This window comes from Polypterus senegalus, chromosome 17, assembly GCF_016835505.1.
Source record: "Polypterus senegalus isolate Bchr_013 chromosome 17, ASM1683550v1, whole genome shotgun sequence".
Lineage (NCBI taxonomy): Eukaryota > Metazoa > Chordata > Cladistia > Polypteriformes > Polypteridae > Polypterus > Polypterus senegalus.
In genome coordinates this window covers 85,566,645-85,593,906 of record NC_053170.1, presented here as the reverse complement: position 1 = coordinate 85,593,906, position 27,262 = coordinate 85,566,645, and the positions used below count along the sequence as shown (strand labels likewise).

Here is a 27,262-nt window from a genome sequence, read left to right as displayed (position 1 = left end):
AACCTTTCTGTTCATGGATTTACACAGTACTGAATATTGCTAATAAACTGAGAATAAAGCCTACTTATTCCAACAGTTGAGTATATCGATGAACTGAAAAGTGACCAACAAAATAACCTCTTAGAGGTTCATGCAGGCAGGTCAGGTACAAAATGGAGGGCAACTTCAATAAAATGTTAATAAGAGTATGGTGTTTTCTGTTTTCACAGTCCTTAGCTTGGAGAGCCGCGCCATGCATCTCACTGCCCTGGTCCATGAAGCTCAGCAGCGTGTTAATGAGCTGTCCACTCAGGTGTCTGCAGAGGGGCTCAATACGGACATCTCCGAGAAGGAAAAACAGCTGAAAGCTTGGGAGTGGAGATACCGGCTCTACAAACGAATGAAGGCTGGCTTTGATCATTCACGTGAGTAATGTATTCTCTACCAGCAAGACCCCTAACTGCCACTGCTATGGTGGGACAAGATGGCTGCTTTGATTTTCATTTTGTTATCTCTGAGTTGTAAGTCACTTTGCTGCTATATTATATTATATTACTAGGGGGCTATGCCTCCTGTTCACTTTGCTCACCAACCCCCTTGCCTGCGATATGCGTCATCAACTTCTTGTCTCTGTCACTCACGTATGTGGATTTCACTTTCACCAAACAACAAATCTTTTCATTCTCAAGTATACGCCTTTTCATTGAGAAGAAACACTACTTTTCCCTGATGGAAACATGAATTAGATGATCAACAAGTCTCCGAATTAAAGTTTAAAGCCGAGCAATAACTACATACTTCTGTCATATCACCTATATCCATATATTCGATCTCTTTTCGCTGTTTTGTTATTTCACTGAGTAATAATTTCCATTTCTTTGTGCTAATGCGATCTTTGCTATCATTTTTTTGAGAAATTTTAGTACTTTCATAATATCTAACCTGTTCTGTATGTGTATCACGCCAACATTTTTGAACCTCTTTACGACGTTCTACTTTGTCTTCTACTCTTTGTCTTTTATTTCCGACCCCGCTTGGAGCTGAGAGTGCAGGAACTGTGTCTGACAATAGCATTCGCACGAATGAGAAGTGATTGGATGGTGAGAGTGGTTGTAAATGTTTGAGAGGAGGACTTGTCAAAATCTCTTGGCAAAAGTCTCGTCTAGTGGAACCTGAAATTATCTCTGAGAAAGTCTCATCCTAGAATTTCCTTTTATAATAGAGAGATATTATATTATATTATATTATATTATATTATATTATATTATATTATATTATATTATATTATATTATATTACTAGCTGATTAACCAGTGGCTTCGCTCACTGAGATCAAGGGAAAAAAATAAAATGTAGTATTTATAAAATAAGTTACTAAGTAGTAAAACATTTTGATAAAAGAATTTGAAGAACATATAAGAAGTGTATAAATTATTAAACAGTAAAACATTTCCATAAGAGAATTTGAATGATATATAAGAAGTGTATAAATTATTAAACAGTAAAACATTAACATTTAAGAAGTAAAGATACACTGAGTACTACTGCAGTGGTTTCAGGTAAACTACCTGCTTGACAACCTTGCACTACGTGCCTGTGATTTAAGAGAAAAATTATTCTGAGAAATGTGGATGCTGCCCTTCCATGCTTAACGGGCAGAAGGTCCAAACAATTCCCAAGTCCAATACTTCACATGAAGAGGTCAGTACATCTTCTTAGATGTAAACCCTCCATCTTCTTTAAAAGAATTCATCACAAAAGCAACCTTGAATGTTGTGGGGTTTTAGTGACCCAAACTCACCTTAAGGGACAGTAAGTAGCCGTGCACTGCAATTTACCAAGAGAGTCACGCTTCGATGGCGCCGATTACACTCATTTGCAAAGATTTCCACTGTCCAAGGAGCCGACGGGGCACTTGAAATGTCACAAACGGTGCGAAAAGAGAGGATGCTGCCCCAAACTGCGAAGCTGTCGACCCGGCAGAGCAGCCCGACATTCCGCAACCTTCCAGTGTCCACTTTGTTGTCACGACACCTCGCCGCTGAAGACGGTCTTCTACAGCTCGGCGCAGTTAAAAAGTAGAAAGACGCAAGGCTGTTTTCTTCATCTCTTCTACTATCAAGTACTGCCAATTAAAAAAAAGTTAGAATGTGGCAATTTCCGCGACAGTCACGTGGGCGAATAAATAAAACTTCTCTGTCAGAACATGCCTGGTGGCGGACGGCTCAGTGCTGGAGTCCAGAGAGGTGGGCTGGGAGGGGGCAACTTGGGGCGCACTTTTATGGGATAGATCGGCGTGTTTGTGTTTACTTCTTTTCAATATCAGTAAAACAACTCTCACACAAATAATAACAATTTGTAAAGACGATATAAAAATGGCGTCCACAAACAAAGTAATTAGTTCCTGTATTATAATGTGTTCTGTGGTCATACGCAATTTCCGTTTCAAACACAAAAAGAATTTTATATATACAGATATTATATTATGGATCTGCGCTGGCAATCAGGAGGTTGCCAGTTCTAACCCTGGAAACGCCAGAAGTGATTCCACTCCATTGGACCTTTGAGCAAGCCCCTTAGCCTGCAATTACTCCATCCTGGGTATGACGTTAGCCTGCAAGCTGGTCCTCCAACTTACAGGGAAAACACAGGGGTTGGCACTCCAGCTACTGTAAAAATCCTCCCACTGTTCCATTCCATTCGAACTAGTGTGGTGCTGAGGTGTCACCCATTGTATGGCTGTGCTTGGGTCATAATTTGGGTTCCTGAGGTGGTTCATCGTGTAGTGGGTGCAGCAATGTGCTGTATCAATGTAGGCTCTCAAGCTCACCTCATATTATATTACCCCAGTGGAATTATTGTGCACCCTTCACATGCTTTCATGCTCATTAACTAGAAGTTTAAGAACATGGTCTCCTTGGATTAAGTCGCAAAGCACACACTGAGAGTACGCTGTGTATGTCCAGCAGACGCGTCTCACTACTTTTTCTTTTTTTTTTTCCATGTTTCCTGGTGTTTGTTCAGTTGTATCTTCAGTACTTGCATTTAATTTCAGCAGTTTACACAAAGTCAAACCCACAGTAGGGTGTGTAATTTTGAAAATATTTCCAATCAAAATTTGGATTTTTACCTCCTTTTTAAAGAAATAAGAAAACAACACCTGAAAACGTAAAGATGTTTTTTGATGTAATGTGCACCTTTTTTTTTCCAGTACTTTGCAATAATGGATGTGGTGTGGTGGCCTCCTTGTCAGGATCTTTCCATCCAAGCCAGTTCATTCATCAGCCATAAACTCCTCGGATGTTATCTTGAAAAGATTATTTATTTTTTATTGTTAGGAAAATGTTTATGGTGACCTTTCGGGGTCTCTCTTTTTTTTTTCTCTCTCTCTCTCTCTCAGGGGTCCCAGAGACGCCATCTAATGTCCGGCTCGCCGTCACAAGCAGCACATCACTCACTGTCACCTTTCAGGAACCTCTCAGTATCAACTCTGCTGTAGTCACCCGATACAAAGGTGAGTCGTTTCTTTCTGTCCGTGTTTCTGTGGGGTGGCACATCCACTCATTTTTCATTTGATTGTTCTGATGGGCTTTTTGTAGTTTCTGAGTAATAAAGATGTATTATAAAATGGTGGCTGATCCTGACAGAATGTAAAAGAGTTCATAGTTTGTAAATTGGTTCAAATGATCCAACTCAGCAATGAGAAACAAAATAAATGCCATTAGTAATCATTTTATTAACTACTGTATGTCATCTGCATCCAGTGATTACTACCCCTGTGACCAACCTCATCCAAGGCCTGGTGCTGCTGGGAAAAGAATTAGTAAATGGATCGATGAGTTGTCAAATGGATAGATGAATATATCTATGCTGATCATAGTTATAAACAAGAACCAGTATGGATTTAAAATGGAAACATCCTGTCATCCATCCAACCATCCATTTTCAAACATCTACTTCTTCCATGGTAGGCTCACACCATCCACCCTGGCAACACTGGTTACATTTTTAAAAATGAAGGTTCCAGAATGGTTCTTCAAGGAGACGCTACAGGCGAACCATTTTTGCTTTTTCGTATACAATGTATAGGGAAAGTATTGTAATCGTCCAAAAATTCGATGTCGATATTTTGATGAATCTCAATGTTTTAGACCTCCCTGACTTTCTCGTATACAAAGTACAGGGAAAGTATTGGAAAACCTTTAAAAAATTCAATTTCGAGATTTTAATGAATCTCGACGTTTTAGACCTTCTTGAGTCCAAAAATACAATTTTTTAAATTATGTCTGTGTAAACATGAGTACGCTTTCACTTAGATCAACCAAATTTTGCATACAAGTATTACATACAGAATACACATTTCTATCAATTTTTGGGCAATTTCCGTTAACCAGAAGTGGCACTTTACCTTTTATTCTTGCAGCTGCAGAGTCTGATTTATTTAACTTTACCTTTATAATAATTGTTTAATATATTATTCATTTAATTTGATTTGTTGTTGATGGTTCTTTAACGTACATAATATAAAAATATAATCATTGTCTTGCAGTTTACTCCTCAGATATCCATTCCCATATCTGAATATACGAGAAAGTCTATGGGAGACCACTCCGGATTTTTGGTTTCAGTTTTAATCCGATCTAATGCTTTGTGCCTTCATGTGGTCTGTGAACTGGCGTCCTGTTCAGGGCTGATTCTTCAGTTTGATACTCCCAGATCCCTTTGGAGTAAAGCAAGATAATCTGAATGTAATATTTCATTTGACTCTATAAATGAAGGTACCAGAGAGGTTCTTCAGAGAGATGCCATAGGGCAGTGGTTCTCAAACTGTAGGGCGGATCCCCCTAGGGGGGTGTGAAGTAACAAAAGGGGGGGTGCGAAGATGTGAAAAAAGAAAACAAGAATCGAAAATATGAAAAATGCATCTATTGAAAGCAGAACAAATTAACTTAAGCTACATTCGGATACTAGAAAAATAAATATAGAGTTAGATAAATGTCGATAAAAGTTAAGTGGGCATAATAAAATATGCATCTATGATATATCATTAATTAAAAAAGAACAAATTGGTATTAGTGGGCTCCTTTCAAAAAAAATGTTAGGGGGGTGCGCTTAAAACTGTTATGAAAACTCGGATCGCAAATACGTAAAGGTTGAGATACGCTGCCATAGAGGAACCACTTTTGGTTCCCAATAGACCCATCCACATGAAGGCTCCAGAAAGAATGTTCATTTACGACGGTGAGTCAAAGATTATCCGCACTCTGCCTGTAGAATTTATTTGAATCAACATTCAGGAGAGACACGTGCATAATATTTCAAACATAATCTCCTGCTTTTCAAAACACTTTGTCCATCTGTCAACAAACTTTTGTATTTCTTCATTGAAAGCCCCCCTTCGACTTTCTCATATACGCAGATATGGGGATGGATATTTGAGGAGTAAACTGCAAGAAAATGATAATATTTTTATATTATGTACATTAAAGAACCATCAACAACAAATCAAATCAAATGAATAATATATTGAACAATTATTATAAAAGTAAAGTTGAATAAATCCGACTCTGCAGTTGCATGAATAAAAGGTAAAGTACCACTTTCGGTTAATAGAAATAGCCCAAAAGTTGATAGAAATCTACGTTTTCTACCTAATACTTGTATGCAAAATTTGGTTGGGCTAAGTGAAAGCGTACTCAGGTTATGGGTTTTACACACACACACACACACACACACACAGACAGATAGACACACAGATATAATTCCAAAAATGGTATTTTCGGACTCAGGAAGGTCTGAAATGTCGAGATTCATCAAACTCTCAAAATGGAATTTTTGGACGATTACAATGCTTTCCCTATACTTCGTATACAAGAAAGTAAAAATGTTGTGGGTTGAGCTGCGAGCCACGAATGCACCGCTGTCTTCACTTCATCATCAGATGTGAATCTTCATCCTCATAGGGCTTCTCTCGAAACCCAAGTCTGTCATAGATTATTACATAAGCTGATTTGAAAATGATTTGTCACATCATCTACCGTCACTCGTCTATTCCACAGAATCATTTCCCGTGCACGCTCAATGTTGTCGTCAGTCGTGGATGTGGACAGACGTCCAGCTCCTCCTTCATGACTGACACTTGTGTGACCTTCTTTAAACTTCTCTATCCATTCCTACACACTTCTTTGCAACAAAACACTTTCTCCCTACTGTGCAAACAGTCTTCGATAAAAATCGTCAACCAGGCACATCTTCTGACCACAAGAAACGAATCACCACATGTTGCTCTTCTTTTGTGCAAATCACAAGTGGGACAGCCATTGTTTCTCACGCCACAGTTACAAATGATCTGATGTAACACGTCATTCACACATACAGGGACCTCGTATGCCAAGTTTTAATCTAAGTGCGAAGTGCGGATCATTTTTGACTTGCCCTCGTATTTAGATCCATAACAGACTCCGTGGAATAAATAACCATGAATAGGGGGTAACAGATCTGTGAATTTGGTCCTGCATACAGTAACACAGGCCAAGTTCAGGTTTTCTTAATCTGTTGGTGTCCTGCTAGGTAGCCTACCATACATTAAAGGTTTCAGGTTTATTCTACATATTAGGACATTTTTCAAAGGACAAAGGATCAACGTCAAATGCAAAGAACCCAACACAGAATGCAGTGGTGCTTTGTCAGGCAAGGGTCCTCTGAGGAGCCACACAACCCAGTAAAGAACCCTAAAGTGCCATTAAAGAGCCAGCATTTCTAAGAGTGGACATGGATTCCAGCTCCTCATCACAGGAAACAGTAGAAGTGGGCTCTTTAACACTTCCAAATGCTTGCAAACATCTTGTAATGGCCTGTGGGTTTGCCAGGTGCCAGGTTTACTGACTGCCGCCCAAAATGAAGCAGACAGAAGTATAGTATGGAGTCCTAGCAATAGTTATAAAGCTCACAGAGGAATGACATGCAGCTAAATAATGGTGATCATTACCATCTGTCCATTTTCTAGACCCGCTTTTGTCCTGAGCAGGATCACAGGCAATCGCGAGGTAGGCCGCAAATCAGGAACAATCCCTGGACAGGGTGCCAGTCGATTCTTGTTTTCAATGCCAATTCCTGTAGACTGACCTGAAAGCAGACCCCTTCCACTGAGAGATTCCAGTGAGGCGTCCAGTCTGAATATGACCTTTTGCTCCGTTCACTTCCTGTCTACTGCGGTTTATCTCACAATCTGCAAAGTCTGCCCTGGTGCAGGCACTTTGTTGAAATGTGTGGTGACAGGAGATGCTGACCCAAAGCACCCTGGCAGTTCATTTCCTTCCATGTTTGCTTTGGTCTTATCACCGAGGCATCTCGTGTAAAGCTTTCTTTTTCATTTTCATGGATGTTTTTTCGGTTTTGTCCTTTGTTATTACTGCATTTTTGCTATAGAAATTTGACAAATGTACAGTTTGACGTGACAGAGGGTAACTTCCTAGTATTCAGCAACAGATAGTAAATAAGGATGCCGGGACAAGAAGGAGTCCTCCTGTGTCAAATTAAAACATCCAACTTGTGACGCTCTAATGACATCCATCAACTGACTTAATAACTGAAAGGATCGAGTACGGTTGTACCATTGGATGTACTGTGATTACGTGTGACGCAACCGCTGTTGTAGCAGAAGGAAGTGCCCAGTGTGTATGGATTTTGATGGCTTTAAAGACCATGTTCAGATTGATAAGGCATCTAGTAATAAGAGATCATGGGGTGTCTTAGGTGAAAATGAGCTCCTGTGAAATGATGAATATTTATGATGTCCATGATTAGGCTGGGTAGAAGATGGTATGTTTGTCTTTAAAATTGGGAAATTAATTAAATTCCTTTCCAGTGATCCATTTGTTATAATATTAAGGTTAATGTCACCGTCTCTGTAAAACACTTTTATGGATTCATTCACATGAGCATGCCAAGTTTGGCACATGTGGGCTAGTCTGCCTGCATTTAGAAACCACTAGGTTAGCAGTTTGAAGAATGAAGGGGACAACTGCGAAGGCATTGTACTATTTTTGAGATGAAATTGAGTCCTTTCCTTTTCTTGTTTGGAGACCAGAGAGGACAAGCACATGGAGCAGCCAGTATAAAAAGGCTTGGACGACGGCCAAACCCTTTGAAGCTGATGGCCGGATGATGTTGTCGTCATCCGTCCCGAAAATTCTTCCAGTGCAGCAACGGAAAATGGTAGACTGTATAAATCAAGATCCGACCTTATGTATTGTCTGCTATAGCTTCCTCCATTTGTAATGCCGCATGGATCGTCAGTAAAGAAAGCTACGTTTATTTTCTCTTATGTGACTCTTATTCCAATTAGGGAGCTTTTGCTTCTAAAGGAAACACCATTACAGATTACATGATTCGCAGGAATCATCGGGTAGAGGGGTTCTTTTTCTCTTCTCTTCTATTTTCTCTTATGTGATTTGTTTACCGCCGTATCACTATGGGAGGGATATTACCTTTTAATATCATATCTCTGTATCTTTCGGTTACTTAAAATGCCGCAATTTAAAAGAACTTATTTCAATTAGGGAGCTTTTGCTTCTAAAGGAAACACCATTACAGATTACATGATTCGCAGGAACCATCGGGTAGAGGGGTTCTTTCATCTGATTGGCTGGCCCAGCACTGACTCAGCCAAAGAATGGCCAATAGGGGGAGGCAGCTTGATGGCCGAGGTCTCCAGGACTCTACTATATAATATCATCAACTGTTGAATTCTGCTCTGTACTTGCAATCTTTCTTTTGCTCTATTATATTTTATTGAGGATTACTTGTGTTCTGTTCTGTGTATTGTGTTGTATTTACCCCCTTTTTTAATTTGACACCCACTGCACACCCAACCTACCTGGAAAGGGGTCTCTCTTTCAACTGCCTTTCCCAAGGTTTCTTCCATTTTTTTTCCCTACAAGGGGAGTTTTTCCTTGTCTTCTTAGAGTCAAAGCTGGGGGGCTGTCAAAAGGCAGGGCCTGTTAAAGTCCATTGCGGCACTCCTAGTGTGATTTTGGGCTATACAAAAATAAATTGTATTGCACTGTATTGTAAAAGCAAATGGATGGATGAACGGCCCTTCCCAGGTCTTTTCTTTTCTTTTCATTGTGTGAAAATGTTCATGTTCCCTTAATTATTTTCTACTGCCATGAAGGTTTTATCCTGTCCCTCTTTTACTTTTGTTTTTATTTTGTTTTGATTCTCTTTCTATCAATCTCTTTCAACTGTGTTCTTCAGTCTGTCAATTTGCCGGGTTTGATCCATTCAGGTTCAAATACCCTCCAGGGGTTGGAGTTATTCTGTTGGACTGAGCCAATCATTCCTCTCGTTGCTCTGCACCCTCTCCCGCCATAACCTATCATCTACAGGTGAGGAGCGAAAGCTGTAGAATAGTCAAAAATTTCGATCTCTGGTTTTTGACACGTCTCGACATTTCAGGATCCCCTGATACCAGAAACACTGATATCTCGATGATAGGTGTGTGTGTGTCTGTGTGTCACAGTTTCTTGAGGACGATCTAGAACAAAAGCAGTGGGACGGAAAAATACCAAACTCAAAATTTAAGCCTATTATGAGTTGACGATGTGCTGATAAGTTTTTCAGCCAAATCATGCAGGAGAAAGAGGCACTCTAGAGCAGGGGTGTCCAACTCCGGGCCTGGTGGGCCGCAGAGGCTGCAGGTTTTCATCCTAACCCTTTACCTAATCACTGACCAGATTTTACTGCTAATTAACTCCTTTTCCATTCATTTTGATAGCCCTATTTTTAAGGATTCAGTGCTCTGAATTGATTCTTTTCTTCATTCAGAAATGAGACATGAAGCGAGCTGACAGATGACCAGCTGACTTGGTGCTTCCAACTCCAACCAGTTTCTTAATGAGAAGCCGATTCTTATTGTTAATTAAACCTATTATTTCATTCCATGGCTTGTTGCTGCTCTCATTCTGCCACAGCAGACATTTCCTAAACTGTTGATTTTCTATTTTTTCTAAGAACACTGTCAAAATGTTTCAGTGATCTGAGGAGATGAACCTTACTTTCTTTATTTTCAGATACTGTGGTGAGCTGTTCATGTGGTGGCGCGTTTTGTGTCTCATTATAGTTTGGTTGCTAATTAAGGAAAAAGAAACAAGTAAGTGGTCAACGTCAAGTTAATTAAAACTAAGCCAATTAGCAGCATAAACTAGTAAATAATTAAGAAGATGGTTAGAATGAAAACCTGCAGCCACTGCGGCCCTCCAGGAGCAGAGTTGGTCACCCCTGCTGTAGAGGAACCCTCAAGTACTGTAATTCTGAAATTACCGTATTTACTTGTGTACCACACGCACATTTTTTCCCGAAAATGAGCATTAGAAAATCAGGTGTGCGTCATACACGAGGAAATGGTGCACGTCATACACGAGGAATACGGTAGGGGTAGGTTTGTTTTTGAATCAGTTTGTCGTCGTTATTCAGCATGGATAGTAGCAAGTGTTTACGCTCCTTCATGGCGGGAGAGAAACTAAAAGTGATTTTGGAAGCAGAGAAGATAGGAAATCGGACAGCAGATCGCAAGTACGGTGTTCCAGAGTCATGTGTTCGAGATTGGCGACAGAAGAAAGAAAAACTTTCATCATGCAACATAAACAGACAGGCATTTCGCGGAAAACGTGCCCAGTTCCCACAAGTTGAAGTTGCACTCACTGATTACATTCAAGGCAGGCGTCAGCTTGGATATGCAGTGTCCACGGAGATGATTCAGGTGAAAGCTCGTGATATAGTGAAAGAATGTGGAATACCAATGACTCAGTTCAAAGCAAGACATGGATGGGTTACGCACTTAATGGGCTGCAAGAGCGGTACACGAAACAACGGCAACTGGCAAAATGAAAGCCCCAACATTGGCGCAGGTGTGTGCCTGGATCATCGCTGATTGGATGCTTATTCCAGAGGATTTGGTTGTGAAAAGCTTCAAAAAGTGCAGCATACCCAACAGCATCGATGGAAGCGAAGACGACACCTTATGGGGAAGCGAAGACGACACCGTATGGGACATCAGTAGCGGTGGTGAATCCAGCAGCGAATCAGAAGATGATGATTAAACTGGAATATTCTGGTGAGCACAATAATTTTCCACTTGCCGTTACAGACCTTTACCGATTGTCTCTATACGGTTCTTTCTTTTCTCATTTCATAGAGCTATTTGTCATTCCCACCTTTCGCAGCATGGTGTGACAAACACTGAACGTTCTGCAGTAGGGGTACTGCTTACAGATAGTACAATATACTGTATCATGTGCAGAAAGAATTAAACGAGACATAATTATCCTCCATTAGAGTTATTAACGTCTGTGTCTTACTCCAACCTCACTCGCTTCCTATACAATCAAAAACTGTCCTACACGAGGCAAAAGATTTTTTCCCGATTTTCTTTGTAAAAATTAAGGTGCACATCTTACACAAGGATGCATGGTACAGGAGTAAATACGGTAATTAGGAATTCTTCTCGTCAATTGCTATTGTAATGACCTAATTTATGATCAGAAAGATCAGCATCAGAGCGGGAAATAATTACTGAAATGTTATAGAACCGTAACTCGATTCCTAAGGCGCAAAACCTACTGACGCTCACGTCTGAATTTTTTCTTTCAAATTATCCAGCAGTTAGCCTTTGAGATATATATTTTATTTTACTTTACTCTCCAAGATTTTTTTTTTTTTTATAATAGAGAGATGTAGACCACTTTGCAGAGTTATCTTTTCACTTTGACGTTAGAGAGTCTTTTTCTGTTGATCGGTGTCAAGGAAGTCAAATTAAATTCCCTGGGTTTCAAAGTTGCATTATAATAATAAAACGTGAGAAATGTCCAAAGGTATAAATACTTTTCATGGGCACTGTATATGCACATTAATAAGCAGTATGTTTTGCAGATCTATCCACAAATCCATCCATTGCAATGAGAAGTACTCTGTACTGTACAACACTGAACGGAGGTCTTCACTTTACAGCCGGTCAGGTGCTTTCATCAGATGTCAGCTCTGGGATGGCCCGCTCTGTCCCCAGTCTCACTGCCATGTCCTCACGGCTGTTCGCATTTGTCCCATGTGTAAGCATTGACAGCCTTCAGACAGATGAATGAAACCACAGAACCATAAATTCAGTGGATATGTAAAGTGTTTACATACAGCATGTCATCTCTAGGAAGCACTAATGGAAGACAATTGCTTTGATTGGCATTTAATTGTTTTTAGGTAAAGCAATACAGTTGCAATACAAAAATATATGGCTGTCTTTTTGTTAAATACATGTGTTGTTATCGAGAGAGAGAAATGGGTTGGGAGCCTACACTGATACTGCCGCACCCACCACACGACAAAACACCTCAGAATCCCCAATTAGGACCTGAGCGCAGCTCAGCACCACCCTGGTTTGAATGAAATGGAACAGTGGGAGGTTTTTACAGTGGCTGCAGTGACAAAATGGCTGCGCCCAGGAAAAGATCCCACTGTCATTATCTAGTATGAGGATAGGAAACCTTGTTTATTGTACAAAACCAAGAATATAAGGAATAAAGTCTTGATGTTTTTATAGAAGAATTCAGTGGATAGGACTGGTGAGATTTGTTGGGCTGAATGGCCTATTCTCTTCCAGATTGTTCTAATGCTCTAATGTTATAAAGAAAGACAAAGTCAATACCCCTCTAAGTCTTAGTATAACTATTGAGCTTACTACTGTAAAATAAATAGACGTCAAATAAAATCAAGAGTTGGGGAGTCACCCCGTATATTGTGGTTTGAGTAATCACAAAGGACTGATACTGGTATGATGCACTGTAAAACAGCAAAAGACGATGAGAAATGGATGAATCAGGTTTAATATTATGGCTACAGGACATAGGATGAGGACGGAACGGTAGGGAGGTCATCTAGAAAGGGACGGAAGTGAGGTCATCAGGACGAGATGAACGTGAGGTCATCAGGAAGTAAGGTCATCAGGATGGGATGGTAGTGAGGTCATCAGGAAGTGATGTCATCTGGATGGGATGGTATGGGAGGTCATATGGAAAAGGACAGAAGTGAGGTCATCAGGAAGTGAGGTAACCAGGTCAGGATGGTAGTGAGGTCATCAGGACAAGACGAACGTGAGGTCATCTGGATGGGACAGTATGGGAGGTCATCTGGAAAGGGACGGAAATGAGGTCATCAGGACAAAGCGGAAGTGAGGTCATCTGGATGGGACGGTATGGGAGGTCATCTGGAATAGGACAGAAGTGAGGTCATCAGGAAGTGAAGTCACCAGGACAGGATGGCAGTGAGATCATCAGGACGGGACGGACGTGAGGTCATCTGGAAAAGGATGGAAGTGAGGTCATCAGGACGAGATGGAAGTGAGGTCATCAGGATGGGACGGATGGGAGGTCATCTGGAAAGGGACAGAAGTGAGGTCATCAGGACGAGATGGAAGTGAGGTCATCAGGACAAGATTGAAATGAGGTCATCAGGATGGGACGGTAGTGAGGAAGATTTACTTACTGTGGTTCTGTAGGGAGAAAAGAGAGAAGGCATTAGTGCTCATTACTTACCCTTGTTCTGGTGTTTTCATGCCCTGAATTGGAGCCTCTGGCTGTCCCCTAATCGCACGTGTGTGACACTACTAAACTGTAGAACTCCAGAATTCCTCCTTGCCTCCCAGCCTTCCTCTTCCTTAGCATATTAATGTTTTATTGTCTAAGGTCCTACAGTGACCCTATTTTCTCCTTTTATACTCTTTGATGTGTAAACCTTAATAAAATGTCTACAATTCCATACACTTACCACTCTGTGATCAGGTACTGTAACACTTCTTCCTCCTTTCCCTTCTACATTGTGTTATAAGATCAAATGAGACAGTGAGAGTGTTGAGCAAAGCCTCTATAGCTGAAATACGTTTTAATCAAAGTAAAGCACATGAAAATGCAAAATCAAGTCTCCTCGATTGCAGACGGCAGATCTTCCAGTCAAATGACTGCTGGGCAGGAAGGGGCAGGTCCAGGTGGGCGGACAGCATTGGACAGCTGAGGGAGGTCCATCTACCGCAGGAGATGCTGATTCAGTTATGCTTGCAGAAAGGTGGTTGAGCCGCTGGCCCTTTGGGGTCGTCAGGGCAGTCTGGAGTCTCTTCTCATTTCATCCATTACAATGTGGTTTGCATCAGCAATTAAGCCTGACAAGAACAGGCTACAACGAAGAGTCAGGTCCAATGAAAAGATCACTGACACCAGTCTTCCCACCTTACTGAATCAGTTATGAAATGGGCAGAGCAAATCATCACCGACCCCTCATGTCCAGGCCACAACTTCTTTGAACTCTCTCATCTTCCATGTGTTGTAGACTAAGCTAAAAAAAAAACGAGATGGATAAGCAGGAAACTAATTAAAATTTACTGTAGATTTTGGACATAATGGAATGTTTTCTCTATTGACTACAGCCTCACTGGTTTGTCATAAGCCCCTGATCAGCAGGCGCTATGTCTGCATCCGCCATTCTCAGCCCTCATTTGTACTGATGTATAGGCGTCTTTGATTTATTTTATCTTGTTTTCACACAGCTTCAATAACACTGTATTAAAGATAAACTTCAGTCGGTCTTATGAGTAAGAGGTAATCCCAACCTCATTTATTTATTTTCTATATTTTCCATACTACCTCGGTATCACTGAATTACTCATCTTTTTTATTTATTCTCTGTTGGATTGGAAGAGCATGGGGGATTATGAGGTCTCTGGAAAGGGGTGTGTGGCGCTCCTGATATCTTTACAAAAGGATGAAGGTCCAAGTCTTTAGAGTTCTGGTGTTTCCTGTCTTGCTATATGGTTATGAGACATGGATGCTATCCAGTGACCTGAGTACTGTGTCTCTTCAGAGAATCCAGGGGTACCGCTGGTTTGACTTTGTGTCGAATGAGCGGTTGCTCATGGAGTCCCTGCATTGTGAGGGAGCGTCATTTATGGCACTATGGTAATGTGGTGCGATTCTCCAAGGGTGATCCAACCCTCATTGTTGAGGAACTGAAAGGCTGGACCAGGCCAAGGAGATGTACACATAACACCTGGCTGTGGCAGACAGAGGGTCATTTACATAGGGTGGGAGTGAACCGTGTGTCTGCCTGGGGGCTTTCCAACCAGGATCCAAAGCTGTTTCGTTGTGTAGTGGGTGTGGTAATGTGCTGTACCAGTGCATGCTCTCCAACCTGACCTGACCTCTGTCCAATACAGCTGCCTCTGTTTCACCAGATACTGTTGGAATGACTTATGTTTGCATTTTTCATAATGATTACCTACCTTCAATATAAGAAAACTCTCAGTATGCAGTAATTAGTACCTACCAATAAAACCAATGAACTGGCATCAGAGTCATTGGCACCCAAGACTCATTGATGGGCATGGGGAGCGAAGGCTAGTCCAACTGGTCTGATCCTACAGACAAATTGCTGAAATACGTAATGTTGGCCATGAGAATGTGATGTCAGAACCTACAGTGCACTGCAGCTTGCTACATTTGAGTGGAATGGTGACTCTGAGGCTAAGGATCTGCGCTGGTGTCCTGAAGGTTGCCGGTTCGAGTCCCCGTCACTGCCAAAATAGATCCTACTCTTCTGGGCCCTTGAGCAAGGCCCTTAACCTTCAATTGCTCCAGGGGTGCTGTACAATGTCTGACCCCAAGGGGTATGCAAAAACTAGCAAATTCCTAATACAAGAAATTGTATAAGGTGAAATAAAAGAAAAAAAAAATTCAAGCTCCCATGCTGACCCCTGTCTACTACCTCTCTTTGGTGGTGTTGGCACCTTCTACCGATCTCCTGGTTGACAGACCTTTCCCTGCCTTCCTTCTTGTCCAATTACTGGCCTGGCCTTCTTGAGACGCCAGCTCATGCTTGTTGTCCTTTACAACGAGTTATGAAGTCACAGACTAACTCTTTTAGGGCTAATTTTTTATTTTTCATTTTGTGCCATGGCTGAATTATTTTTCCAAACATTTTCTGAAAAACACACAAAGCAATGGTTTCACACATAAATCAACCTAAAATACTTATTTATGACAAATGTCACTCTGTTTTATGCTCCATGAGCCCCTACAGTGTGTAAATTCACATACTTTTTGCATAGCTGTTTGTCTCATCACGCATAAGCTGAAAGGAACTTTCTGGAAAAAAAAAACAGTTTGAAATAGTTGAGTGGCTGGTAATCTGTAATTTCCTCTAGCACGCCGTGGTCATTTGATGAAGTCCAGTTGCCAGCTTGCCTCCCATGGATCCGTCTGTGTAGTCTGAACATTGCTGCATGTTCAGCACTATGATCAGCTGTGGACCAAACAGCTGATGTCTTTCATTTTTGATTTCCAGAACGCTTGCATCAAAATTGTGGTTCGATAAGTCAGAGTCTAATTTAGCAATTATACCCAAAAAAAGTAATACATAAATAATACAAAATGAATAATTTGCTTTGCACGTTTGCTTCACTCTCTCACTCGATGTCGCTGCCATTCTACCCGTTGTTTACACTACTCATGTACACGCAGTCAAGGAGTCTAACAGTCCTCCTAGCAAAGAGGGTCTGCCTATAGCATAACAGTAAGTTTTATCGAAGTTTACAGCTATTTACCACACTCTGACCCTTGAATGTTGACTTTAGTCATCAACTAAAACTGTTGTGTCAACAAAAGTCGACATATGCCCTCAACCCGTTGTGTCAACAAAAATTGACATCCGCCCTTAACCTGTTGGGTTGACAAAAATCAGCATCCGCCCTCAACCCGTTGTGCTAACAAGTCGGTATCTGCCCTCAACCCATTGTGTTCACAAAAGTCGGTATCCGCCCTCAACCCATTGTGTTCACAAAAGTTGACATCCGCCCTCAACTTGTTGTGTTGACAAAAGTCGGCATCCACCCTCAACCCGTTGTCTTCACAAAATCAGCATCCGCTCTCAACCCGTTGTGTTGACAAAAGTCGACATCTGCCCTCAGCCCGTTGTGTTGACAAAAGTCGACATCTGCCCTCACCCCGTTGTGTCGACAAAAGTCGGTGTCCACCCTCAATCCGTTGTGTTAACAAAAGTCAAAATCCGCCCTCATCCCATTGTGTCAACAAAAGTCGGCATCCATCCTCAACCCATTGTGTTGACAAAAGTTGGCATCCACCCTCAACCCATTGTGTTCACAAAAGTCGACATCCGCCCTCAACTTGTGTTGACAAAAGTCGGCATCCATCCTCACCCCGTTGTGTCGACAAAAGTCAAAATCCGCCCTCATCCCGTTGTGTCAACAAAAGTCGGCATCCACCCTCAACCCATTGTGTTGACAAAAGTCGGCATCCATCCTCAACCTGTTGTATTGACAAAATTCAGCATCCGCTCTCAACCCGTTGAGTTGACAAAAGCCGACATCCTGCCTTAAAAGAACTAAACTACATCAAAACTTGCCGATATAAGAACAGTTTCTTTCCACAGGCCGTCAAGCTCACAAATTGTTAAGTCGGCTGTCCTTGCTCAGTTAGAGCGCCAATTCGCAACATTTTGTAATATTCTTACACATAACTAATTCTTAATTCAGTATTTATTTTAATATTTTTTACATTGCCTTGCACTTTTGTCTTCATATGTTTACATTCTTTGTTTTCTATTTGTCTGTCATGTAACAACACTTAGAGGCTCATCAAAAAAATGTAGTCAAATCCCTTGTATTCTTGGCCAATAAAAGTGACTCTGATTCTGGCACTTATGCTGCCATCCGGTTTGCCCTCACAGTACGTAATTAGCCCCTCTTACCTTATCTGCTCCGGACCCTATATAAGTAGATTTACAGATCACAATAGCCTTTAGGACAGAGTGTCAGCAAGAACATCCCAGACAAAAACGTCCACATGAGGTGCCACAGGGTTGTTTATTACCTACTTGCATACCTGAAACCAAAATAAGAAAACTGCAATTCCGTATTTAGCTGGCAGCAGTTTTTTATTTCTTCTAGCAAAACAGCGTGTTCGCCAGTCACCCTGTTCATATCTATTGATTTCATTTAAAACACAGTTTGGCAGATCCAATTAACACAAATGTTAAGACAAAGACCGGCATAGAGTGATGTCATAAAATGCACGCAACTTCAGAGCCAAGCTATAAAACAAGAAAAGAAGTGGAAAGATTCAGTGGCATGAGTGCCCAAAAGAATGCTTAAGTGCACAAGTAATTATGTTCAAATGAGCTTTAATGGAATGTAATTGTCCTCACCAGGTAAAGGCAAGCAGATGCAGCAAGGATAAATGGAGAGTGTAATTCCTGGCATGCACAAAGCTGCAGGTCGCCGTTCTTCGTGTTATTTTCATCTGGGTTCTTTAATTTGCTCTTCTATCCTGACAGCCTCAAATGGGCTGGATTTCCAGGGTTGATTTTTCTCCTTCAACTCCCTATGACTGTTGTATTAATATATTTTTTAATTTTTTGAATGCATGATGATATAATTTCTGATACTATTCTCACATTTTGCCTTGTAATTCAACAGCTGACCTTCAGTGCCATCCAAAGTTCTATTCGGATGAGATAAGCTTTCAGGATATATGTCTTGTGACCACCTGGGGGCGTTACAGTACCCCTAACCCCTGACACAACCTCACAGACACAAAGGTTTATCCACATAAAACACCTCGCACAAAGGCTTCACAAGTGACATAAACCAACCACAATTCTTCTTCTCTCTCGTTTTTTGTCTTTCTCCACACCTCCCATTTTCTCCCGTTTTGTCCATCTGTCACACCTGACTCTAACTCACCTGGATGAGGTTGAGTGGTCTCTTTTACCCTGGACCCGAGAGTACTTCCGTAGCCCAATGGAAGCACTTCTCAGTCAATTGGCGGTCTCATAAAGTAGGGTTTGTGAATTCCATTGGCAGGCCCCCATGCAACCCAACAGGGCTGCTCCATAGGACTACAAGTCCCAGTATGCCCTGTGGATGTCCATGTGGGAATCCTAACCCAGGGAAAGTGGAATCTAACATATTGGGGTAGAAAATAATTAGCTGCGCTCATTCTCCCCCACTGGCTGCCTAGCTGGATAAGGGTCTTTGTTCAATCCCGGCCGGGATGTTGTCCATTGCAGTCTGGAAAGTCATCTGTTACCACACAATGTTGGTAATTTTTATCATGGATTCACACCATAAGAATAAGGATATGCAATGTTATCACCTCAAAAGATGTGCATGTGTTTTAGCTTTGTACAATGATGGGCCATATTGTTAAACTTCATCCAGATCTAGACGACTCAGGTGGGCCGCACATATGAGTTCCCTGATGAGAATTCTGCATTTGGAGTTCCTTCATCCACAAATTCGTATGAATTGGTTTGATGTAGTCATGGAGAGCATGGGCAAGTTATCCTATTGCCTCTAAAACTCCTAGGGGGATACTGCTGTTTGTCGCAAGAAATGAAGGATTCGTATGGGACTAGTTGAACCTCTGGTTATTTTTATCAGATGTTAGACAGAAGGGTAATCTTTACCAAGTGGTCAGTGTGCAGGTCAATGTGGAATCCTGCATCAATCTTTATATATCTGCAGTCATCACCATGACTGAAATAAGAGGAGCGCCAACAGTTTTTCAGATTTGCTTATGATCTTCTTCCTCACACATAGTGAATGACAGTAAGCGATAGTGAAGTGATGTGACCAACATGGTGGCACCCCAGACGCCAAACACAAGTGCACTGACACAGATGAGGGTCCAAATGTACTCTTAACAGGCTCTTCCTCCAAAAGCACAACCACAATTCATATTTCAGCTTCCTCCGTTCTCATCCAGGTAAGACTGGCCCACTACCTCCCAACTCCAGCATTCCCTGAGAGAAGTGAGGAGGCCTTGTTTATCCTGGACCTAGGAGTGCTAGGACATTATCCTAAGTTAGCACTTTGAGGGGCAGATGGGAGTCTCCCAAAGTAGGGAGAGTCTTTCCCTGTACCTCCCCTTGGTAGCAACCATGGAAGCTAGCAGGGCTATCCTTCAGGACTACGGCTATGGTGGGCATACAGTGCAACAGTCCAGGAGTGCTGCCTCCTAGTGTGCTGTCTTGACAGGCTGTCTCCCACAGTACTTCCATTACACTGCCCTCCCAGTTGGGTAAGGGTCTTCTGTCCAAACATCCATAGTGGTACACCATGCCACAATTCTATCTGAGACTGGTTACAGGATTCCAGTTGTAGGACAAAGTGGGCATTGTCCATTCTTCTAATCTTTTATGGCACACCAGGCTTGTTTAACAGGCGCCCAGCTTCATAAAACCTCCACTTGCATTCCAAACTAAGTGCCTGAACTCCAGCTTGTACCAGGATCTGCCTGGACTTCATCTGATAACAAAGGTAGGCATAAATCAGAGTTGCACTGACTTCTCTTTAGATGCCCCACCGTAGACCTCTTAGGCCAAAAGGTGCAAAATGGACTCAGACAAGCACAAAGACTTATGATTCAAGGAATGACAACTAAGACAGACAGAAGAACTCACCTAGTATTGTAACAGGGAGTGACTTTAATCCATTCAGGAGAAGGTTCAACCACCTGCATCCCATCTCTCAAAGTCAACGAAGAGAAGAAGAGGAAAAGAGAGGAGAAAACTTCAGGGATTTTCTCAGGGAGCGGGAGACTCTCCAAAATGACCTTCTGAAACCTAAGAAGTTATGAGCTGCCCTCACCATGAGGAGCTTCTGAAAGGTGAAATTCTCATGTCTTTGTGGACCAGAAGCTGAGACCCAGTCAAGGATCACACAGCCAAGAGAAACAGTGCACTCCGCTTGAACCGGAAGCAACAACACAGCAACAACTCCACTCAACATCGGACATCGTCGATAAAGACTTAGTATCGTTGAAACTGTTATTCTGTGCCAAGATAAAGTACAGGGTGGCCCACAAAAAAGTGGCCTGCCTCCACCGAGATGACTGCATTACGTGATGAAGAGAAAAAGAATCCAATTTGGTTCTCACATTTACAAAAGATGCAGACACAACTGCAGGTGGAGGTGGGCCACTGTTTCGTGGGCTACCCTGCAGAACTCTGGATACCAGTAAACAGCCAGCCTCTCTATGATATATATTTGTTGATCTAATCTGTCTGTGTCCAGTCTTATATGTCAATATAAATATGCAGCTACCATATTTCTATACTCCTTGCATTTATTAATATATTGTATTATTCTGTTTCGTAAAACAAGTGTGCCTCAGTCACCTTGATATAAGTCCAAAGGTTGGAGACCACCTACTACAACAGACAAAGGTATGGTAAAGGAAGGAGGAGCCTTGCCGAATCATTGGATTAAGCCCACATTATTATGGCATCCTCCTTATTGATTATTAATCATCAAAATTGCTGCCCAGTCCATTCATACTAGATATCAACATTCAGTGCTTGGAGATGATTTTCCCAGGTGTAAAGTATATTCTAGGAGAAAAAACACATAGGCAAGGAGACGAGCAGTGAGGTGAAATGCACAGCTGGGTCTCCTTTTATACTTCTTACTAGCTGTGCTGCCCATCTATGATGAGTTGAAATCTAATTGATCAGAGCAGAATTCAGTATTAATGTTTGCAGTTCATCATTTATTGGAAAGTATTTTGTAATGCATGTAATAATGAAGTGCATTGCATTTGTCATTCCAACAGATGACGCATCACAAATTTCTGTAGTAATAAAATACATTACTACAAAAGTTTATGATGCACCATGTTGCACGGGTCTCTGTTATATGCCATTTGGTATGGCATTCATAACAGCAGTGTTAATGTAATTTGATGCTCCATCTGTTGGAATGATAAATGAAATGCTTATGTCTCTGTTATATGCCATTTGGTACATAATTTGCAAAAGTAGTGTTAATGTTGGAGATGCACTATCTGCTGGAATGATAAATGCAATGTATTTTATTACTACAGATATGTGTGATGTGCCATCTGTTGAAATGATAAATGCAAGGCATATGTCTCTGATGTATGCCATTTGGCATGGAATTTGTAAAAACAGTGTTAATGATGTAGATGCACTATCTGTTGGAATGATCAATGCAATGCATTTTATTTCTACAAATGTTTAAGATACACCATTGGTTGGAATGGCAAATTCAAGACATATGTCTCAGTTCTATGCCATTTTGCTTTGTACAAGGGGTGTTAATGTTATATGATGCTCCATCTGGTGGAATGATACGTGCAAAGAATTATATTACTACAAATGTGTGTGATGCGCCATCTGTTGGAACAGCAAATGTGTCTCTCTCTGTTCTATGCCATTTACTATGGAATTTGTGCAAGCAGTGTTAATGTTATGTGATGCTCCATCTGTTGGAATGATAAATGCAAAGAATTTTATTACTAAAAATGTTTGTGATACGCCATCTGTTGGAAAGACAGGAACATAGTAACCACACGGACACACAGATACATAGACAATTTTCCTTTTATTATTGCGTATATTTAATCATGGCATACAGTGAGCTAACAAAAGGTCTATGTAATCTTATTGTTGAAAAGCACATTTCAAGACAGCTATTAGAATTGTGGAACTCTCTAAAGTGACGAGCAAAATGGATTTTCATGAAACTGACGCTACATTTCGATAAACCCAAAAGTGTTCAGCAAGCAAAATCTTCATTGTCCAGCATTGTTAAAGTTGAGAAAAGGTCAGACGAGGTATGCTTTGCTTTGGTCTGTCAAGCGAAATTGAAATATCATCTAGGGTGAGCAAACGTTTGGTGTCTGCTGTAGGGGCTTTATGCAGTTGTTTGCCATCTGGGTGCCAAAGAGACCTAGACGTGTTTTGTGTAACCATAAGACTTTCACCGACATGATAGTGACGTTTTTCTCTCTTCTCTCCCCACCTCCCCCAACCTTTAAATTTGAATTGGGAAAGCCCCCCAGGTCTGGTAGCTTAACTGGGAAAAGATATTAGGAAATGATTTATAAGGTAGATTGAAGGATTAATGATGGTGAGTCCTTTAATGCTCGTATATTTTGCACATTTTGTTGGTGTGTTGTTCATTTTAGCAATAATGACACATCAGATGATTTCGTTTTTACTGCCTGAGGTGTAAGAGACCCCGAAGGAGCTCGATACCATCAGTTTAATGAATATCGGATCTTATTACTTCCAAGCACTGAAGACATTACCCTAGCAGGACACACCGGTGACCTGACAGGAGGGGGGACAACATAATTCATGATGGTGACGGTGTGAGGCTGATGCCTGTGTGTCGGGTGTTGCTTTGATTTTCTTCTGCTTCTTGTTTTGTTTGCAAACAGGCATCATGACTTCTACAGGCATCTGAGCTCAGCTGGATTCCTTTCCCTGTTCTGTATATTTTAAAGCTAGGCAGTTATGGAAACACTCATCGTGATTGTAAGGTTTCTCCGGTCGTTGCAATCTAATTTCTTCCTACCAAGCAGGCGGATTTAAGTAACAGTGCTGTGATTTGTTCGGCGCTGGCCATTGTGGATTTTTGGAGGCCTGCTGTTCTTTGTGATTGTCTAACAGCCTGTAAGAGGTGCAGCGGTAATCCTGGGGCAAATCCTGCTTTTTAATAATAAATACCTCTTCAAGTCACTGGAAAAACATTTTAATAATGTTTTCTAAGAAGCACCATTACCTTTCTACTTACTTCAGTAAAATTCTTACACTTAAGACCCGTTTCCCTTTTTGGAGCAACTTGCTGTGAGCTTTAAAAGTTCAATTCAGTTCAACGCATTCTTCTAAAGTTCCATCTTTTGTAGGCTTGCTCAGAGTACCGTAATGAGTGATGAGCACATAAAAAGAGTTATAATTTACTAGAAGTACACAAAAGGGACGCCACTGACACAATGTCACCCAACACAACTCCGGGTTCAAAGAAAGGATTTGTATTTGTTGTCACCCAGGTCCAACAATGAACAGAGCCAATAAACGCACGACTATAAGGTTCTTTTTTCTCTTTTCACCCACCTGGTGAGTGTCACAGGCGTCTTCTACTTCTCGTGCCATAGCACAGCCCTTCCAGGTCATGTGGAAACCACGGTGACCAATAGAGTCCAGATGCAGGCCTCCAGAGCTCCGCCCCATTGAGGAGCTTCTCACTTTGCATTACACGTCAGTGATGTCATGTGGTACGCCCAGTTGTGGGAGGAGTTATTTGACTCAAATCAGGATGATGGGTTGAGTAAACCAATTGACCAAAATATGCAATCTGATTGGCTCCTGAATTTCAGAGGTGTAGAGGTCAGCACCCTCTGGCGGCACCGAAGGACTCCACTTCCTCTACCACCCTCTGGGTATTCTAACTGGGTGCAGTCCAGAGAAACACTGCCATCTGCCATGTAGGGGAGATGAACTGCTACTGTCCTCCATGTTTTCACCCAGTCCATTCATTATTCTTCTGTCCCAGCTGGGATGAAGATTCTAAGGCATTTTGGCTAAGTTAAGTCCTCACACCCATCGTACATCCATTATGGCCTCCTGGCCAGACAAGGAGTCAGTCTCTATCCTGGCTAGGTTGCCTGCCTTTCCCCCATGGCACTTACAACACATTATCCCCTCCATACCCTCAAGGAGGTGCTCTCCTGGAGCACTTCTAGCCACAGGCTCATTCCACCACAGTGTGCTAAGAAGCACCTCTGAGGGTCTTTTCAGCCCATTGCTATCAGGCAATTCAATATTTCTGCCCGATGTACTCATTAACAACAACAACATACTGTATATTTCTATAGCATGTTTTCATACAAATGATGTTGCTCAAAGTACTTTACAAGATGAAGAAAGAAAAAAATATATATATATATATATATATATATATATATATATATATATATATATATATATAGGGCAGCACGGTGGCGCAGTGGTAGCGCTGCTGCCTCGCAGTTAGGAGACCCGGGTTCGCTTCCGGGTCCTCCCTCGTGGAGTTTGCATGTTCTCCCGTGTCTGCGTGGGTTTCCTCCGTGCGCTCCGGTTTCCTCCCACAGTCCAAAGATATGCAGGTTAGGTGGATTGGTGATTCTAAATTGGCCCTAGTGTGTGCTTGGTGTGTGGGTGTGTTTGTGTGTGTCCTGCGGTGGGCTGGCACCCTGCCCAGGATTGGTTCCTGCCTTGTGCCCTGTGTTGGCTGGGATTGGTTCCAGCAGACCCCCGTGACCCTGTATTCGGATTCAGCGGGTTAGAAAATGGATGGATGGATGGATATATATAAAAATAAGATTAGGCAATACTAAGTATCAAAGAATAAAGTTAGGTCCTATGGCCAGGGAGGACAGAAAAGTTAAGTTTATTAACTTTATTGATTGATTGATTGGCCGTATTAGTTGTCTTGTGAGTCTGTATCCTTATTTTTTGATGTTTCTGCTACTGTATGCATTTGAATTTCCCATTGGGATTAACAACATCTATCTAATGTAATGTAATCTAATATAATATAATATAACATAACATAGGGTGGCACGGTGGCACAGTGGTAGTGCTGCTGCCTCGCAGTTAAGAGACCCAGGTTCCCTTCCTGGGTCCTCCCTGTGTGGAGTTTGCATGTTCTCCATGTGGGTTTCCTCCGGGCGCTCCGGTTTCCTCCCACATTTCAAAGACATGCAGGTTAGGTGCATTGGCGATTCTAAATTGTCCCTGGTGCGTGTCCTGTGGTGGACTGGCGCCCTGCCTGGGGTTTGTTTCCTGCCTTGCTCCCTGTGTTGGCTGGGATTGGCTCCAGCAGACCCCCGTGACACTGTAGTTAGGATATAGTGGGTTGGACAATGGATGGATAATATAATATAATATATAATAAAACACATACTAAATGTTAAGTGGTAGCGCTGAGGCTAGAGATCTGCACTGACAATCGGAAGGTTACCGGTTCGAATTCTGTAAATGCCAATAGGGACTCTGTTGGGCCCTTGAGCAAGACCCTTAACCTGCAATTGCTGAGCGCTTTGAGTAGTGAGAAAAGCGCTATATAAATGCAAAGAATTATTATTAATTGAAAAGCATTCAGCAGTGATAGGCAGCATATTCACTGTGTGGGCAGCCATATTGGCCAGCTCCACACCCCTGGCTTTGAGTCCCACACTCACACTGGTGAGGTCTGCATGTTCTCCCAGAGTCCACCTGGTACTCTGATCCTCCTCTGACATACCTAAAGGCATGCTGGTTAAGTACATGAGCCTTGTGTGTGTGTGAGTATGTGGGTCCTGCAACGCACTGATGAGCTGTCCGGTGCCGTTGCCTACTATCACGGTTTTCTTTCTTTAGAATTTTTTTCTCCTGATCTCACATTGCATCTTTTGCAGTCTTCTTTATTTATTGCGGGGGATTTTGACACACTTTGAGATTATTTCTGCTTTCCAAATTTTCATAAAGTACTCAGACCCCATCACTTTCTGCGTTGTAAATTTAATTTTAAATGGATACATTTGCCCTTTTTGCCCCATCAATAACCCAAAATGACAAGAGTGAAAACTTGACCCTTGGGTATGTATGCAGCAATTACAGCTCTGAGTCTTCTTGGGTGAGTCTCTACAAGCTTTGCCCACTTGGATTTGGGCGGTTTATCCTATTCTTTTTGACAGATCCTCTCAAGCTCTGTTAGAAGTGTCTGTAAACTGCCATCTTCAGGTCTCTTCACAGATGTTCTGTGGGGTTTGTGTTTGGCCACTCAAGGACACTCACAAACTTGTTCCAAAGCCATTCCAACATTTTCTTGGCTCTGTGCTTTGGGTTGTTGTCATGCTGAAAGGTCTCCCCAGTCTGAGATTGCATGCACTCTGCAGCAGGTTTTCCCTTCAAGGACCTCTTTGTATTTTGCTGCATTTATCCTCAGTTCTGACCAGTCTCCCTGTCCCTGCCACTGAGAAGGACCCCCACAGCATAATGCTGCCAGCACAATTCCTGGTCAAAGCAGTCACAGTTGTACCTAAAGAGCTCCATTTCTGTCTCATCAGACCAGACAGTTTTCTTCCTCATACTCTTAGAGTCCAAGCAGGCTATCATGTACCTAAAGTCAATAAGCCCCCCACCATTTCTTTAATGAAATCAAAACCAGCCTCTTTTTTTATTTAGCCAGAGCTCTGGAGGTCAGTTTGCTAAAAAGTCAATTTACAGGCATGAATTAACCCTTTGACTAGGAGTTTGTTAGCAATGGTGGGCCGCCCATACAGCGATTCTCCAAGGAAAGATCTATTTGGACTCCGCAGATTGGTTTACACGATTCGTCCCACCATACTGTAGGAGCTCCAACAAGTACAATGTGTTCTCCATCAGTCACTTTCATAAGG

General features: G+C 41.8%; 1 protein-coding gene across 1 annotated transcript in view; it reads left to right on the top strand.

Moving 5' to 3' along the window:
- ankfn1 (ankyrin repeat and fibronectin type III domain containing 1) overlaps positions 1-27,262 on the top strand; it is a 195,216-nt gene that overhangs the window by 81,493 nt on the left and 86,461 nt on the right. Inside the window, exons 4-5 of the mRNA XM_039739380.1 lie at positions 210-404; positions 3,379-3,492. Coding sequence (XP_039595314.1) covers positions 210-404; positions 3,379-3,492 — 309 coding nt within the window. The remainder of the gene's footprint in view (positions 1-209; positions 405-3,378; positions 3,493-27,262) is intronic.